Source organism: Xenopus tropicalis, chromosome 3 (genome assembly GCF_000004195.4).
Source record: "Xenopus tropicalis strain Nigerian chromosome 3, UCB_Xtro_10.0, whole genome shotgun sequence".
NCBI lineage: Eukaryota > Metazoa > Chordata > Amphibia > Anura > Pipidae > Xenopus > Xenopus tropicalis.
Window position 1 is genome coordinate 45,490,979 of NC_030679.2, and position 16,797 is coordinate 45,507,775.

Genomic DNA, 16,797 nt, shown 5'->3' on the forward strand with positions numbered 1-16,797 from the left:
CATATATTTCAACAGGGGGTACCTTATTCACTATAATATTTTACATTGTAATTCCCATAGATTTATATAGGCCAACACAAACCTGACAACAAATATTAAGAAGAGCGTTTTAGTTAAACACCAATGCTCTGCCTATTCTGTCAGCGCAATTGGCCACTTGTCGTGACGCCATTAGCCACTGGGTGGCGATAGAGCTTAGCAGGCTGACAAGCAGTAAGGGCGAGCCTCTACTCAGCTTTCACTGTCGGACACCGCCTATTGCAGACATGCGCATTGCGTGCAGGAAGTGAGTTTCTCCGCTCCTGTTCATTGTTGTTATTTTATTATTTACATGTGATTTTCATCTTTGGGGCGGCGCGATCAAGTGAGTGACATCACGGCCGGCGATGCCAACAGATGGCTGCTCTGAGGAGCCTCACCATGGTTATAGGGGCGGCGGTGGCGGCTTTGGGTTCGGTTCTGTTCATTGCATGGAGCCGTTACTTCCCAGTCCAGAGGAGAAGGAGGCGGTGCCTGGCGTGCAGCCCAGCCACAGAGCAGGTTGGTAGAGGCAGATACACAGCTTGGGGCTTGTTGGTTACCAGGAGATGAGCCTCCTGCAGTGGAATCATAGTGGAATAGCCTGATAGACCAGAGCTTCCAGCAGGGAATCCCCCAGACCCAGCCTCTGTGGGCTTGATAGACCAGAGCTTCCAGCAGGGAATCCCCCAGACCCAGCCTCTGTGGGCTTGATAGACTAGAGCTTCCAGCAGGGAATCCCCCAGACCCAGCCTCTGTGGGCTTCATAGACCAGAGCTTCCAGCAGGGAATCCCCCAGACCCAGCCTTTGTGGGCTTGATAGACCAGAGCTTCCAGCAGGGAATCCCCCAGACCCAGCCTTTGTGGGCTTGATAGACCAGAGCTTCCAGCAGGGAATCCCCCAGACCCAGCCTCTGTGGGCTTCATAGACCAGAGCTTCCAGCAGGGAATCCCCCAGACCCAGCCTTTGTGGGCTTCATAGACCAGAGCTTCCAGCAGGGAATCCCCCAGACCCAGCCTCTGTGGGCTTCATAGACCAGAGCTTCCAGCAGGGAATCCCCCAGACCCAGCCTCTGTGGGCTTCATAGACCAGAGCTTCCAGCAGGGAATCCCCCAGACCCGGCCTCTGTGGGCTTGATAGACCAGAGCTTCCAGCAGGGAATCCCCCAGACCCGGCCTCTGTGGGCTTGATAGACCAGAGCTTCCAGCAGGGAATCCCCCAGACCCAGCCTTTGTGGGCTTGATAGACCAGAGCTTCCAGCAGGGAATCCCCCAGACCCAGCCTCTCTGGGCTTTGGGTGAGAGTTCTGCAAACTGATCAGGTGCAATTATTAAACCTTGGGTTGAGCTTCTAAAACCCATACAAATCCTGGCTCTAAATCCAAACAACCGCCCTACTGAGTTCCTTACAACAGCTGCACGGTTTCATATGAGAGACATATCATTTTACTATGCATAGGGGGAATGATATATTTATGTATGTGTGTGTGTGTATATTTTAATTTTTTTCAGTATATATATATTTTTCATACCCTGCCCCCCTCTTATTGACTGTACAGTGCAGAGTTCAGGGCTGAATGCATGCATTTTACATATACTAATGCTGGGTTTCCCAGAGGAGCACTTGGGCAGATATAGGTCAGGCATTTATGAGAGTGGAGTTTAGCTGTAGGGCAATACATGTTCTAGTCATTGACTGCATTCTCAGGGGGGGCAGGGCACTGCAGGATTTACTGTTGTTTTCAATATGCACAGCTGTCACTTTCTTTTAGCCCAGCACAAAATAAGGGCTGTGGTCCCTTGCCAATAAACACAATGCTGTTTGAACTGGGATGTACCAGTCAGAATAACACTGTGGCTATGTCAGAAATCAGGTCTCTGTATTTAGGTGTCCTCTTATCATCGATTATGCAGCATATCTTGTGTTTTCTGGTGTCTCTGCCTGTGTTAGTATATAACTTTTTCCCATGAGCAGTGCCAAAGAACACTGTCATATAAATTATACCCTCTCCTTTTATGTGCAAATGTTTCCTTAATCTTTTTTTTTTATTGTAGAAAAACAAGGGATGCACTGTATTTTGCCCCTCTAAATCCCATTCTATTGTGTAGGTATTTGCCTTACGGTGGCCATACACAAGCCTATTTCAGGTGCCGATATCGGTCCTTTAGACTGATGCTGCAGCTTATCTGCTTGTGCATGGGCAACAGCGACGGGCCTCCCTAACGGACATCTGACCTGAAATTGGGCAGATCTTGATTAGGCAGGTTTTTCTATCACATAGGGGACCGCATGGGCTTGTAGACACTGTCCCCGAACCAATGGCACCTATGCCCACTGTTCTAATCCGATCATTTGGCCCTGGGGCTAGATGATCAAATTAGCCCGATATCGCCCACTTGTAAGTGGGCATATCGGGCTAAGATCTGCTCGCTTGGAGACCTCTCCAAATGAGCGGATCTTGCAGTGTATGGCCACCTTTATATTCTTTTCTTTCCTATTGGTTTCCTCTTGTCTTTGTTTGAGTATAAGTGCACCAGTAACCATTCACTTCTTGTTTTAGGTTAAATATCTGGATAGGCAGATATTAGTACTGGGTTTGGATGGAGCTGGCAAAAGCAGCATTATTCATGCCATTAGCACCAATACCACTAGGTCCAGTTCTGCACCAACTCATGGATTTAACTCTGCCCAGATTATCCACCAAGGACTGCGGATTGAATTACTGGAAGGTAAGGAAACTTTGCAATGCTTTTGTGGACAGGGGAATGACATGTAGTGGTGCTTGAAAGTTTGCAATGTTTTAGATTTGTAGGAATGTGACATCATCTAAAACATCATCTGATTTTCAAACAAGTACTAAAAGTAGATGAAAAAAACCTACGACATATGAAATCCTAAAACATGAAACAAAAAGTATTATATTTGGTCATGTATTTGTTAAAAAAAATTATCCAATAACATATCTATGTGTGGCAAAAATGAATCAGTGAAAGTGACCCCCCTGTGCAGCAATAACTGCAACCACACCTTTGCGATAACTGTTGATAAGTCCTGAACATCAAAATTTTAGCCCATTCCTCCATACAGAACAGCTTCAGCTCTTGGATGTTAGTGGGTTTCATCACACAAACCCTTCGTTTTAGGTCTTTCCAAAACATTTCAATTGCATTAGGGTCAGGACTTTGACTTGGCCATTCCAGAACATTCACTTTATTCTTTTTTTTAACCATTCTTTGAGTATCGCGGGCAACTAAATCTCTCCGTGGGACATAAGCCTAAAAGCAGATGTTATTGGATCATTTTACCTCAGTAACTACTAGTCTGGAATGTTCCATAGAAGGTCTTACAGCTGATTCTTATCTGGCTGCTGGCATAGTGCGGACTAGCAGAGCAATTATGACCCTCACACTTCCTAGGCTAAAACTGTTAAACATACCTCAACTGGGGTACGGTTTTTGCATTTGTATGTACTGGATAATTGTCTATGAATATGTTTATTCATCGAGGTCATGATTTGCAGTAGAATTAAGTCTAAACTAAAAAAGCCACTAAGATGAGTGGTAAAACATTTGCAAGAAAACTCAGTCCAGTTTCTATAGACTTAATTGTACTAGATACTGTATACAGGATAATTGTAGGAGCACCAATCCTTTTGTTGCTGCAGAAACATAACCACATTTACCTCTCCAAAATGATTTATTTTGCCAATGCACCTATGTAAGAGATGACCCCCTAGCAGTAGAGCAGACCATAACACCGTGATTGTAGTCTAATGGTGTGAGAGGTATTAAGCAGTTATACAGGAAGGGGCTCACTCTTATACTGTTGTACACAAACTATTACAGAAAGTTACATTTTTGGATTTAATATTTAAAGGTGTTTTTAGTGGCATTTGAGTAATTTATGTATAACAAATTATCATTCTGTTTGGTAGTTGGAGGCAGCCAGAATCTTCGCACATACTGGAGCCAATATCTGAAGAATGCCAACGTTATAGTCTTTGTAGTGGACTCAACAGACAACAAGCGCCTCCACCTTGCTAGGCAAGAACTGCACCGGCTTCTTCATGAAGCGCCAGATCTTCCCCTTATGGTTCTGGCAAATAAGCAGGTATATATACACACAAACCAGAATGCTCAAAGGAAAATTAAAAGGAACGTTCAGACAATCTGAATATGTACAGCCCCGGTCAGAAAAAAACATTTTTGTAAGTAATCTTATTTAAAATACTAGTTTTGAAGCTACTCCTCTGCTCTAATCTCTTTGGAAGGGATTGCCATCAACTTGCATTCTGCCCAAACAGGAAGTTGACACTGAACTGGTTACTGCACATGCCTTTCCTCTCCTGCCTCACTTGCATATCTTTGATACCACTGTCTGGCAAGATTCAGCCAATCAAATCAATGAAATGCAGGAGAGGAAAGGCATGTGCAGTAACAAGTTCAGTGTCAACTTCCTGTTTGGGCAGAATGCAAGTTGGTGGCGATCCCTTCCAAAGAGAGATGAGAGCAGAGGAGGGAGAGTTTTAGCAGCATTAATCCTCATCTGTAGCTTCAAAATGAAACATTTTAAGTAATAAAGATGAATTACAAAAATGTTTTTTTTTCTGACAGGGGCTCTTCACATAAAAACTATTGTCTGAGGGTGAACATCTTCTGTACACTTTTAATAACAATTATGTACTTCTTAGCTGTTGAAATGATTCAGCATAGTGGAAAACAAAGTACACTACCACTTCAGGACCATGGACTGAATGTCAAACATAGAAATCTATGCAGCTCTGGGGCCGCAATAATCCTTTAGAAATTGACCTCTTGCATATGGGCCTTCTGCTGGACACCCCAATAGTAAAAGGGATAGAGACAAGTTCCAGTAATTAACAGGAACATCTCATTGTGCCTTTAAGAATCTAACCTAGCACAAATTGTATGTTAAAGTGACCCCATTGCTCCCCTCAGCACTCATGTGTGTTAGTCAACCAAACAGCTTCTCCAAGCATTCCCAGGAGTGACTTTGTGTTTAGGGGCAGGGCAAGGTACCAAAAGGCTGGAAGAGAAACCTAACGTATCCCTGTGTATTGGAACTTCACACACCTCTCTCCTGAGACACCATTGAGAAAAGATGTGTTCCTAAGGCTAATGGTAGATTCTCTGCCAAATCAACCTTTAATTTAATAAATAACTAAAAAGGTTTAAACTAGGGGTTTCCATATGTTAGGCACTAAGCCTAACTGCCAACTTTGTGGCCTGGGCCAATGTGTCCTCCATTAAAAAAAAAACAAAACACTCAAGCCCAAGGTACTTTATTCCAGTTTACGCCAAGTTTCATTCATTTTTTACCAAAATAACCCCCGGGGCCACCCTTGGCAAAATATAACAAATATTTTTTTCCCCCTCTCCCTGCCACAGCTACTAAAACAAACAAAGCTTTCTTTAGTCAAACAGTACTTCCATGAAAGACTGTCTATATCAGAATATATTTTTAAAGGACAAGATTGTTTTCTGCTCTATCATCTATATGGTATTCAAATTTTTTCACCCTCTTTCCTCCAAGGATCAGAATACTGCACTTTGCCTTCCTGAAATTCACTCAGAACTGTCACTGCACCGGATTACTGGCGAAAGAGAGGTAACCTTGCTGGGAACTAGTGCTGTATCAGATGGAGCTGGCCACAGCACCAGACTACAGACTGTGAAGACATTGTTAGAGGAAAGACTACATAGACCGAAAGGGCCAGCACAGAATGGTGCCAATCATCCACAAGCCACCCAGTGCCACACATCTCTTCAAAATGATGGTTAATATGTGTGTCACAGACATCTACAAATGTTTACAGTGACAGTTACCATCCTCTTACTGCTCAGGTTTTCGGGCAATCTATTCCTGTTGCAGGCGCAGACAAATACGACTGTGAGAAGATGGTCTGACAGACTATATGCCAAAAGCTGGACACTTGTTAGTGACACAGTTTACACTTAGTGTGTGCTGGCCCACACACTGCTTCAGGGTTCTAATAAAAATAAATCACCGCTGTTCATAAATAAGCTATAAATGATGAGGGAAAGAAAATTTGTAAAAATTATATATAATTATATATAATAAAATGACTAAGTTGGTGCTAACTTTCGAATGTCATTTATAACTGTACCTCCCAGCAAACACCTACAAACAAATATTCACAAACTGGTTGGCATATGATCCAGGTGTAAGCATTTCATGAGTACCAAGCTTGAATAATGGGTGTAGGTATTCTGGTGTGCCATGAGATCTGGCCTGGGCATCCTAATGGCAAGATGCTCTGTAAGACCAACAGTCCTCCTCATAATGGAATGTTCTACTGCATTATACGGGATGCAACCAGAGCTTGATAGTCTTGTGGGTGATGTCGCTTATACAGGTTTACTTTGCGCTGGATCTGTTTTGGTGTATCTTGGTAATAATTTTTCTCATCACGGGCCATTGCCTGCAAAGACCAAAGCTTAATGAGCTACAGCAATTGCTATTACAGCAGGTAAAGTAAAATCATTTAATAATATTAAGATAACACCCACCAATATAGCACATTTAAGTACAACAATAAAAGCATAAATAAGGTATGATACAATTTGCTCATGTTTACCCATAGCTCAGTGTTTGGAATCACTTAAAGGGCACCTTATCTGGAGGTGTAGATTAAAACAGCATCAAATGCATGCTGTGCCCTGGCCGGTGGACACCCATTCCCAGTGCAGGTCACTGACTATAGGGTGCTTTTGTATACCCATCCGGAGTGCAAAAAAAAAAAAACATTTTTATGTGACAGGTGGCCATTTTTTTCTCAGTAAACGCTGCAAAACAAACTACAGGAAATGTTTTGGAACAAAGAAATGTGTGACAAATTCGAGAGAGCTCTGTCAACAGTAAAGCATACAGTGGCTTGCAAAAGTATTCGGCCCCCTTGAACTTTTCCACATTTTGTCACATTACAGCCACAAACATGAATCAATTTTATTGGAATTCCACGTGAAAGACCAATACAAAGTGGTGTACACGTGAGAAGTGGAATGAAAATCATACATGATTCCAAACATTTTTTACAAATAAACAACTGCAAAGTGGGGTGTGCGTAATTATTTAGCCCCCTTTGGTCCGAGTGCAGTCAGTTGCCCATAGACATTGCCTGATGAGTGCTAATGACTAAATAGAGTGCACCTGTGTGTAATCTAATGTCAGTACAAATACAGCTGCTCTGTGACGGCCTCAGAGGTTGTCTAAGAGAATATTGGGAGCAACAACATGAAGTCCAAAGAACACACCAGACAGGTCAGGGATAAAGTTATTGAGAAATTTAAAGCAGGCTTAGGCTACAAAAAGATTTCCAAAGCCTTGAACATCCCACGGAGCACTGTTCCACCGATCATTTAGAAATGGAAGGAGTATGGCACAACTGTAACCCTACCAAGACAAGGCCGTCCCCCTAAACTCACAGGCCGAACAAGGAGAGCGCTGATCAGAAATGCAGCCAAGAGGCCCATGGTGTCTCTGGGGGAGCTGCAGAGATCTACAGCTCAGGTGGGGGAATCTGTCCATAGGACAACTATTAGTCGTGCACTGCACAAAGTTGGCCTTTATGGAAGAGTGTCAAGAAGAAAGCCATTGTTAACAGAAAACCATAAGAAGTCCCGTTTGCAGTTTGCCACAAGCCATGTGGGGGACACAGCAAACATGTGGAAGAAGGTGCTCTGGTCAGATGAGACCAAAATGGAACTTTTTGGCCAAAATGCCAAATGCTATGTGTGGCGGAAAACTAACACTGCACATCACTCTGAACACACCATCCCCACTGTCAAATATGGTGGTGGCAGCATCATGCTCTGGGGGTGCTTCTCTTCAGCAGGGACAGGGAAGCTGGTCAGAGTTGATGGGAAGATGGATGGAGCCAAATACAGGGCAATCTTGGAAGAAAACCTCTTGGAGTCTGCAAAAGACTTGAGACTGTATTGGTCTTTCACGTGGAATTCCAATAAAATTGATTCATGTTTGTGGCTGTAATGTGACAAAATGTGGAAAAGTTCAAGGGGGCCGAATACTTTTGCAAGCCACTGTAATACATCTTTATCCCTTATAATGGCTGCTGTCATGGGGCAAACACTACTGATTGGATTTTAGGATTTCATGTAAAAATATTCCCTTCTGATATGAGCTCATTCAGTTAAAAAAGTGCATACACACTGAATTGATATAACTTAAAAGTTATTCAACCTGTCCATCACCTTGTTCCATACTGAACTGATGGCTTCTGGGACTTGAAGTCCCTCTGCTTTCCACAGAATTTATACACCACCCATCAAAGGATGGGAAACAGAAGGACTTTAATTCCCAGAATCCACCAGTTTCACACAGAACAAGGTAAGGGAGGGCTTAAATGGCTGCCAGCCTACAGAAGGGTGGGGAAATGGTTAAGACTATCATGATTTCCTCTGTGGTATCAGGTATTGGCAGTTTATAAAGCTCATATGAATAATTTCATGTCAAACGGTGTATTTTTTTTACTTAGTGAAAAAAATATTAGTGTTTGTTACTTTGTTTTTTAGGTATGCGGGGTAAAGACATATTAGGTTATGCTGTAAACATCTCTGTCTCATATTTACACTGGTGGGAGTCTTGAACACAAGTTTCAGTCCCTAACAATCTGATAACTAAAAAATTCCATACTACAACTTATTTTGTACTTCTCCACAGAGCCTCAGGATGGCTGAACTTCACTGACAAGTTTCAGAGGCTCAGTAGAGCTTACTGTAGATAAGGAAGGCTTAATAGGCCATCATTTAAACAACTTTCCCTCTGTCAAAATAGATACACCACAGCACATTTACCTTGTAGTCTTCACCGTAATTTTCAACCATATGCCGGACATATTGAATCATGTCAGAAGAAATGCCCATTGTTTGCTTGGAAGGCAGGCTGGCTAAGGCTTGGAGCCCTGTCAAGCGAACATGAGATAAAGTTGAACTTACATGAACATGTAACATTATTGTATTTACTGTATTTCACTTTAAAAACAGATGATAAAACATAAGGGCAGTCCTTCAAAATCTTGTGTAATCCATGCAACATTTAGATTCTTTTTTTTTTTTTTTTTAGCAGACAATCCCCACCACCTAAAATAGTTACAATTCTTAAAAACTCCCTACTGCCCCATTGTCTTCCAGATCCAAAAAGCCACACAATGCAACAAGCTAATCCTGCTTACCTTCTAAAACATATGGTTTCTTTATTACTTTGCCCGGTTGCTCTTCTGCATCCTTCACCTGGAGTACAGTTATAAAGAAAATAAACATGAAATTATATCTGTCACCCAAAGACAAACGGTCATCACATAATACAAGATACGGTGAACCCTCAATCTTACATACCTTGCTTTTACGTTTTCCCTCATTTAGACACCATTTTTATATAATGCATATTAATATATAATGCATAATACATGTACCAGAATTTTCTGGTGCCTTAAAAAACGTGAAATTGGGGTTCTACTATATGTAGGAAAGTTACTGAAAACCGATTTAATGTACACCTTATATAGGCAAATATAAGGGTAGAGATAAGCAACATAAGAGTAGACTACAGTGTTGGTGAAAAAAATGCAATTAATTTCAGTGTGGGGCAGAGAATTGAATTTAGTCTGCTGCAGAACCCAACCAAAGAAGCCATGCTAACTCCTATGCCTGTGTGTTTAGAACACTGTTCCTCAGCTAAGAGTCAATCTTTCCCTGACTTGCTAAAATGTCAATTCATCAGGGTGATAATGAACTCTCAGCATATTGAGATTATCATACAAATCTCATACTTATCTGCAAAGGACCTTTGTTTTTTAGCAACTCCTCTGCACAGAAAACATTTATTCATGTATATTGATATTTCTTATCATTGCTTACCTGGCTGGGACGTATAGGAAGAGACTTATTGGGATTGGCTGCCAAGCCCATGTCTGCCAAGTTTTTAGCAACAGACTTTCCATCATTCCAGGCACTTCTAATTGGCTCACTTGAGGAAGAGGAAGAAGAAGAAAAAAAAAAAGGTTAAAAGGAGAAGAAAAGGTAAAAACTAAGTAAGCAGTATCATAAAGGTCTATTTTAATACAGCCATAAGCACTCACAGTAATGCTGCACTGAGTCCTCTATCAAAAGAAACACAGGATTTCTTGTCTCCTTTTTTGTAAACAATGTTATTAGGGTATCTGACTTCCTCCCTCAGAAAAATCCTTCATTCCAGGAGGAGTCTGGGCAGTTCTCTCCCCTCCCCTGCTCCCCCCTCCCATAAGAATTAAAGTGATACTGACACAAAAAAACTACATTTCAAAATATGAATTTACATAAAAAGTTACCAATAGGTCGTGTTGACGGTTTTTCGCTGACAGGGCTGCTTTTGTAAGTAATTGTTACTTGAAGTCCCTAAACCTGACTGTTTTGCCAACCTGACTGTCCCTTCTCAGCCTGTCAGTTATAGCTTATAATGCTAACAGACAAATACGGCAGCCCCCTCATAGAGGAACACGGGGGATCAGACAGGTTACGTAAACGCATCAGGCAAATACTTTTATGACAAAATTATGAAGTTCTTGCAAAGACAATGTTATGATAGATGTAAAAAAAAAAACATTTACTTTCTGGTGTCCGTATCACTTTAAAGGAACAGTAACACCAAAAAATGAAAGAGCTTTAAAGTAATTGAAACATAACGTACTGTGGCCCTGCACTGGTAAAACTGGGGTGATTGCTTCAGGAACACTACTATAGTTTATATAATAAGCTGCTGTGTAGCCATGGGGGCAGCCATTCAAGCTGGAAAAAAGGAGAAAAGGCACATAGCAGATAACAGATAAGACACCATTGTATTCTACAGGGTTTATCTGTTAGCTGCTATATAACCTGTGCCTTTTCTTCTTTTGAATGGCTGCCCCCATGGCTACACACCAGGGTTTATATAAACTCTAGTAATGTTTCTGAAGCAAACAAAACTTTTACCAGTGCAGGGCAGCAGTACATTATAGTTTAATTTCTTTAAAATATATAATTTTTTTGGTGTTACTGTTCCTTTAAGAAAACTCACTCCCCCTACCCTTAGGAATGTGTAATCTGAGCTATAAATGCTAAATTGCAAGCAGGATGCTATGAAGACCAAGCTAAAATGGCAGTTACAATCTACAACCGAGTTGCCATCCCACCGGCAAACATGTAAGTCACCGGTGGGATGGCACACGCGGCGGCGCAATTTCGGCAAATTGCCGAAAATGCCTTGCGAGGCAACTTTGGCAATTTGCCGAAATCGCCTGCGCAGCGTGTACCATCCCACCGGCGATGATGTTCGCCGGTGGGATAGTAGTTTGGGGAGATTAGTCGCCCGTGACAAGGGAGATTTGTCATGGGTGACTAATCTCCCCGTGTGCCAGAGCCCTTAAAGGGCTCTTAACTCAGGTATAATAAAGCTTTCTGCAGACTAAATATAGTGTTCTAGGTGGCACTAATGCTGCAAATCTATTGGCAGTAAAATGCCAAAATCACTTTCCTTCTCTCTAACAGTTCCACATGTGACACGGAAAGAAGTCTGCGCACAAACCTTAAGATATGTAAATTGCTGGCATGCTAATTACTATAAATAGACTATAATATACGAAGCCTAGAATAGCTATATAAAGTCGTGGCCTAGGACCTCATCCTTATTATGTTATCAAGTCATACAGCCTAAAGTCAAATCTCCAATGACACTTATTGTACTCAGTGAGCCGGCTCCTTATGGGTCACGGTATCACCGTTCACTATTTCCCACGAGTGGCACCAGGCCAAAGCATCCGATGAAGCATAACTACGCGTCCTATAACTATCAGCCAGTTCCGTACCAGGGAATTCTGGGAGCATGTTTCTTTCTCGCCTTCCGTTTGAGCTTTTTCCTATCGACGTTGTAATTAAACGTATTCCCACGCTTCTTCTTCACTTTGCCCATATCTCTGGCAGCCTGTGATCCTACACAAGAATCTGCGCCGTTCGTGGGAACACGAGGGGACGGAAAGCGGAAGGTCGCTTGCTGATGACGTCACACCACCGTGGTACATTCTGGGTAATGTAGTGTTTGACTACAATATGCAGTATGTTTTTAGCCTCCCATTTTCCCATACTTATTCTAGTTTGGTTTGTTTCCGGTTGGGAAACAGCCCTATGCGGTCACAGCGTTATTTGGACGTTTTTAGAAGAAATGTATGAAGTGATAAATACATAGGAATGATAAAATATATATAGTCAGCCAGGGTACAGAAATATACATTGAAGTGAACTTTTAAGTTTGACGTAGACAGTGGTATATTAAAACTGTTTTGAACTGGGGTTTATATCTCTTAAAAAAAAAAAAAAAAAAAAAACACTTTTATGTTTGTTAGATCCCTTGTTACTTGTTACGACCTGGTTGCTTAGACTATATTTACCCTAGCAACCAAGCAGTGGTTTAACTTGGAAACTGGAACAGATGTTATGGAGACCAAGGACAGCTTCCCCTTGCAATCTCCTTTTTCAGAACCCCAAAGAAAATCCTTAAATAAAAACTTTAAAAATGAATGACAGACTAGAATATGGTTGGAAAGAAACATAAACCATATCATTGAAAAAACAATCTGGACTCTGTGTCTGGCAAACAGAAAGATTTTTACATTTTTACCTAGGGCAATGCAGGATATAAAGATTAATAGTTTAAAAAAACACTAGAAAAAAACATTTTTAACAAATAAACAATAAAGACCGGTTGTCAGTTGCCTTGGAATATCACTGGACTGATGTCAACCAGAGTCCTGCAGGCCTAAAACTCTGTTCATGCTAACTAAATGGTAGTATTAAATAAGGTCTCAAAAGATCCTGAGTATCAGTGTCACCCTCATGATATGGTGTTTGGTTATGTCTACAAAAAGTGCAGGGTTGCAGTAAGCTGCAGGAACATTTTTATTTGAAGCATTAAGAATTATACACAGAAGAAGTTATGTAGGAAAAAAATAAAGGGTGCTCAGTACCCAAAGGATTCTCATGATGAATACTGGGCTTGTGTTAAGGTGATGGTTGGGAGCACTGGAGATTTAGAGCAAATAAATGGGTCGGGGTCCCAGGTCCAAAATATGTGCTGGGGCCTATGCTTCTCTATTAAAATGCCACAGCCATACATACAGTATTTTTAGTATACTTATAACCCCTCTTAAACATGTTATTCCTTATGTGTATTTGTATAATTGGAATGGGATGCTTTAAAGTTAATTTGTCACTAGGAATAGTACAATGTTTAAAAGGGCTCAAGTACCTATTGTCATTCATTTTCATGGGTGTTTTCTGGTGGATAGGGCTAGAACCAATGTGTTGCCAGAGAATCCAGATTTGAAGCTTACCCCATAACAACTAAAGGTGGAAACTGTCATGGGTACAGTTTGTTATCAGAGAAGTCACGTAGACCAAAGTAATAAGGGAGATAATGAGCCACGCTGGATTTGTTTAAATCCTAATTCCACTTTACATTAAATAGTAACATGAAATATGGCCTTAAATATGTCCTGAGTAGATCATTAATTTTCAATAGACGTGTGATTAGTAGATACCTATGCCGCTCATTTACAATGTATATTGCAGTTTTTCATATTTTTTGCAAGCTTCTTTCCTACATATTATACCCCCCTCTGATTTTTTAATTAATTTTCATAATATGTACCACCTACTTATTGATTTGGTGCCTGCAGGCATCTCTTTATCAGTTTTTAGTTGCTAGTTGACTAGCTGACTATTTGCACCGCTACTCCAAATGCAGTGTTAGATAAAGTGCAAATCACCAGCAGTTTGTTTGTTGCCATTGTGACTAAATGAATGGCCACGTGGAGAAAAAAACAAGTGGTTGAAGGGGTTTACCTTCATTTTGCTCTAAAGGTGTTGTGGGAACAATTAAAAAGATCACTCTCTCCATTTGAACAGTTGCTGATAATTGGCCATTCTATAACATACTAAAAGTTAACTTAAAGGAAAAAGAAAGGTAACAACTAAGTAAGCTTTATCAGAAAGGTCTACGTAAATACAGCCATAAGCACTTACAGTAATGCTACACTCTATCAAAAGAAACACAGGATTTCTTGTCTCTTTTTTTTTTTAAACATGATGTTCCAGTGTCTGACTTCCTCTCTTAGAAAACTCCTTAATTCCCTGGGCCAGATTCTACGCAGTTCTTTTCTCTCTGCCCTCTCCTGCCCCTCCCACGAGAATGCTAAGAACTCCCTCCCCCTTCCCCTAGGAATGGGTGATCTCAGCTATAACGGCTAGAGCTGCAGGAAGGAAGCTACTTTAAATGGCAGCTGCAATCTTAAGCAAACGGAGAAAGCTTCTAAAGCTGTTTACTCAGGTATGGTAATGGTTTCTGCAGAATAAATATATTGATCTAGGTGGCACAAATGTGGCAAATCTATTGGCAGTAAAATGCCAAAATGACTTTCTTCCTCCTTTAAAGGACATGTAAAGCCTACATTTTACTACAATTTTACTGTATATATTTTTGGCCACATCACGCCCACCCAAATGGTATTATGTGTACTGCATATATCCCCTCTATTTGCCAGCACCATCACATTTTCCTATAACAAATAGCAGCTTTCATCCTGGGGCAGGGTCAGACTGGGAAAAATCCCAGCGGCCCAGTCCGACCTTTGCCGGCGCTCCCCCGTGACTGTTCCTCCCCGGACACCTTCAATTTATACGCGCTGGGGGAGGACGTCAGGCGGGGGCCCTGCGGGGGGGGTTAGGGGGGCCCCTGAGGGGGGGTTAGGGGACGCGACTGGGGCACCTGCAGGGCCCCTGGGGCGGGAGCCCCGGTGGGCCCTGCACCCCCCAGTCCGACCCTGTCCTGGGGCCATTTTCCCTCTGACACATCATCAGTTAAATGTAATCTGCAAACAGCAAACGTGCACATAGACCCCTATTTAGCGTACATTATATAAAGAATGCAGGCTCACACAGGCAGAATTTACTTTGATAAAAAGTTCTGCTTGGATTGAGCACTATAACAGTTAAACTGAGCTCTGGAGGGAGATTAGGAGAAAAAAATAGGAGCAGACAACTAGAGTTGAGTTTCTATGGGAACCAGCTATGCCATGTCTTCATTGGCTGCTAGACTGGAGGGCGTGTTTAGTAATCTGAGTTTAGAACAACTGAGCATGCCCAGGAGCCTACAGCCAATGTAAATTTCTGAGGGAGGGGGCCATTTTTTACACAGCATAATAAATATGCCCCTAAGCGATTAAGGAGATGCTGCAGCCTTACTATTAACCTTTGGACAACCAGTGTACAGGTATTTAAAGATTTCAAAGAGCCTGTTTATTGATTTTTGTGTGTGGGGTTTACATGTCCTTTAAAGAAATAGTAGCACCAAAAAATGAAAGTGTTTTGACGTAATTAAATGTAATGTACTGTTGCCCTGCACTGGTAACACTGGTGTGTTTTCTTCAGAAACTATACTATACAGGTATAGGACCTATTATCCAGAATCTTGGGGCCTGGGGTTTTCCGGATAAGGGGTCTTTCCATAATTTGGATCTCCATAGCTCCAAGTCTGCTAAAAAATTATTTAAAAAATGAATAAGCCCAATAGCATTGTTTTGCCCCCAATAAGGATTGATTCTATCTTAGTTGGGATCAAGTACAAGGTACTGTTTTATTATTACAGAGAAAAATTAGAATTATTTGCTTATAATGAAGTCTATGGGAGACGGCCATTCCGTAATTCGAACTTTCTGGATAATGGGTTTCCGGATAACAGATCCCATACCTGTACTTTATATAAATACCCTGCTGTGTAGCCATGGGGACAACCATTTACAGTAAGCTGGAAAAAAAGTAGAAAAGGCACAGGTTACATAGCAGATAACAGATAAGTCCTGTAGAATACAACAGTGTTTTATCTGTTATCTGCTAAGTAATCTTTGCTTTTTCCCATTTTTTATAGCTTGAATGGCTGCCCCCACGGCTACTCAGCAGGGTATTTATATATACTATAGCAGTTTCAGAAGCAAGCACACAACTTTAACGAGTGCATGGCAACAGTACATTATATTTTAATTATTTTGATAAATTCTTTATTTCTTGGTGTTACTGTTTCTTTAAAGGTGAACTACCCCTTTAATTCTGAAGCTAGATTTTTATTGGCATAAACATTTCTATCACTTATTTTTCTTTTTGACCATACCTGTTTGTTAGGGTATGTGTGACCCTAACAAGTGGACAGTTTCAGTTTCAAACTGATCCACTGCCTATATCCTGGTAAACTGGCCCTTTTAGCCTTAGTGAAACTCAGACATTGAGCAGATGATTAGAGGTGATCTACCAATAGCTGATGAGACTAGTTAAAAATAAAAGTTTTGTGAGGAGAGGAGGTGTAGAGAAAAATAGTGCAGACAGGAACAGACTGGGATTCAAAATTTGCCCTGGCGTTTCAACTACACAGAGGGCCAAACAGCTTCCCACCTGCCCAATAAATAGTGACTGACTATGGCATTTTACAGCAGCCCCTCTGGCATTTGCCTAAATTCACCAATTGCCAGTCTGGGCTTGAGTGTGGAGAGTAAGCCTGCAGTATAAGGCTAAGGTCCCATGGAGCGAGTCAGTCGCCTGCGATACATCGCCACTACTACTAGGGACTAACCCCTCGGAAATGCCTTTCCACCGGCAACAATAAGAGTCAGTGGTGGAAAGGCTGGTGCATCATTTTCGCTTTACAAAGTCACGCAAAGTTGC

General features: G+C 41.5%; 2 protein-coding genes across 2 annotated transcripts; one reads left to right on the forward strand and one right to left on the reverse strand.

Annotated features, from left to right (window-relative positions):
• Nucleotides 1-286: 286 nt before the first annotated feature.
• Nucleotides 287-6,141, forward strand: arl10 (ADP ribosylation factor like GTPase 10). Its single transcript, NM_203713.1, is given in 4 exon segments — nt 287-540; nt 2,580-2,748; nt 3,954-4,129; nt 5,573-6,141. Coding segments are annotated over 4 exon segments (714 nt in total). The 5' UTR covers nt 287-420; the 3' UTR covers nt 5,822-6,141.
• Nucleotides 5,306-12,030, reverse strand: nop16 (NOP16 nucleolar protein). Its single transcript, NM_001102748.1, has 5 exons — nt 11,898-12,030; nt 9,937-10,045; nt 9,252-9,309; nt 8,875-8,981; nt 5,306-6,482 (listed from the first exon to the last, which is right to left on the reverse strand). The coding sequence occupies exons 1-5, from the start codon at nt 11,999-12,001 to the stop codon at nt 6,354-6,356; spliced, it is 507 nt and encodes a 168-aa protein (NP_001096218.1). The 5' UTR covers nt 12,002-12,030; the 3' UTR covers nt 5,306-6,353.
• Nucleotides 12,031-16,797: the final 4,767 nt, after the last annotated feature.

Bases quoted from the DNA above. Each gene is read 5' to 3' on its own strand.
- nop16 (NM_001102748.1), bottom strand. From the start codon at position 12,001: ATGGGCAAAGTGAAGAAGAAGCGTGGGAATACGTTTAATTACAACGTC. The intron at 9,310-9,936 runs GTAAGCAATGAT...ACTGTACTCCAG, and splicing joins TTCCTATACGTCCCAGCCAG to GTGAAGGATGCAGAAGAGCA. The intron at 6,483-8,874 runs GTAAATGTGCTG...TGGTCTTTGCAG, and splicing joins ATTACGGTGAAGACTACAAG to GCAATGGCCCGTGATGAGAA.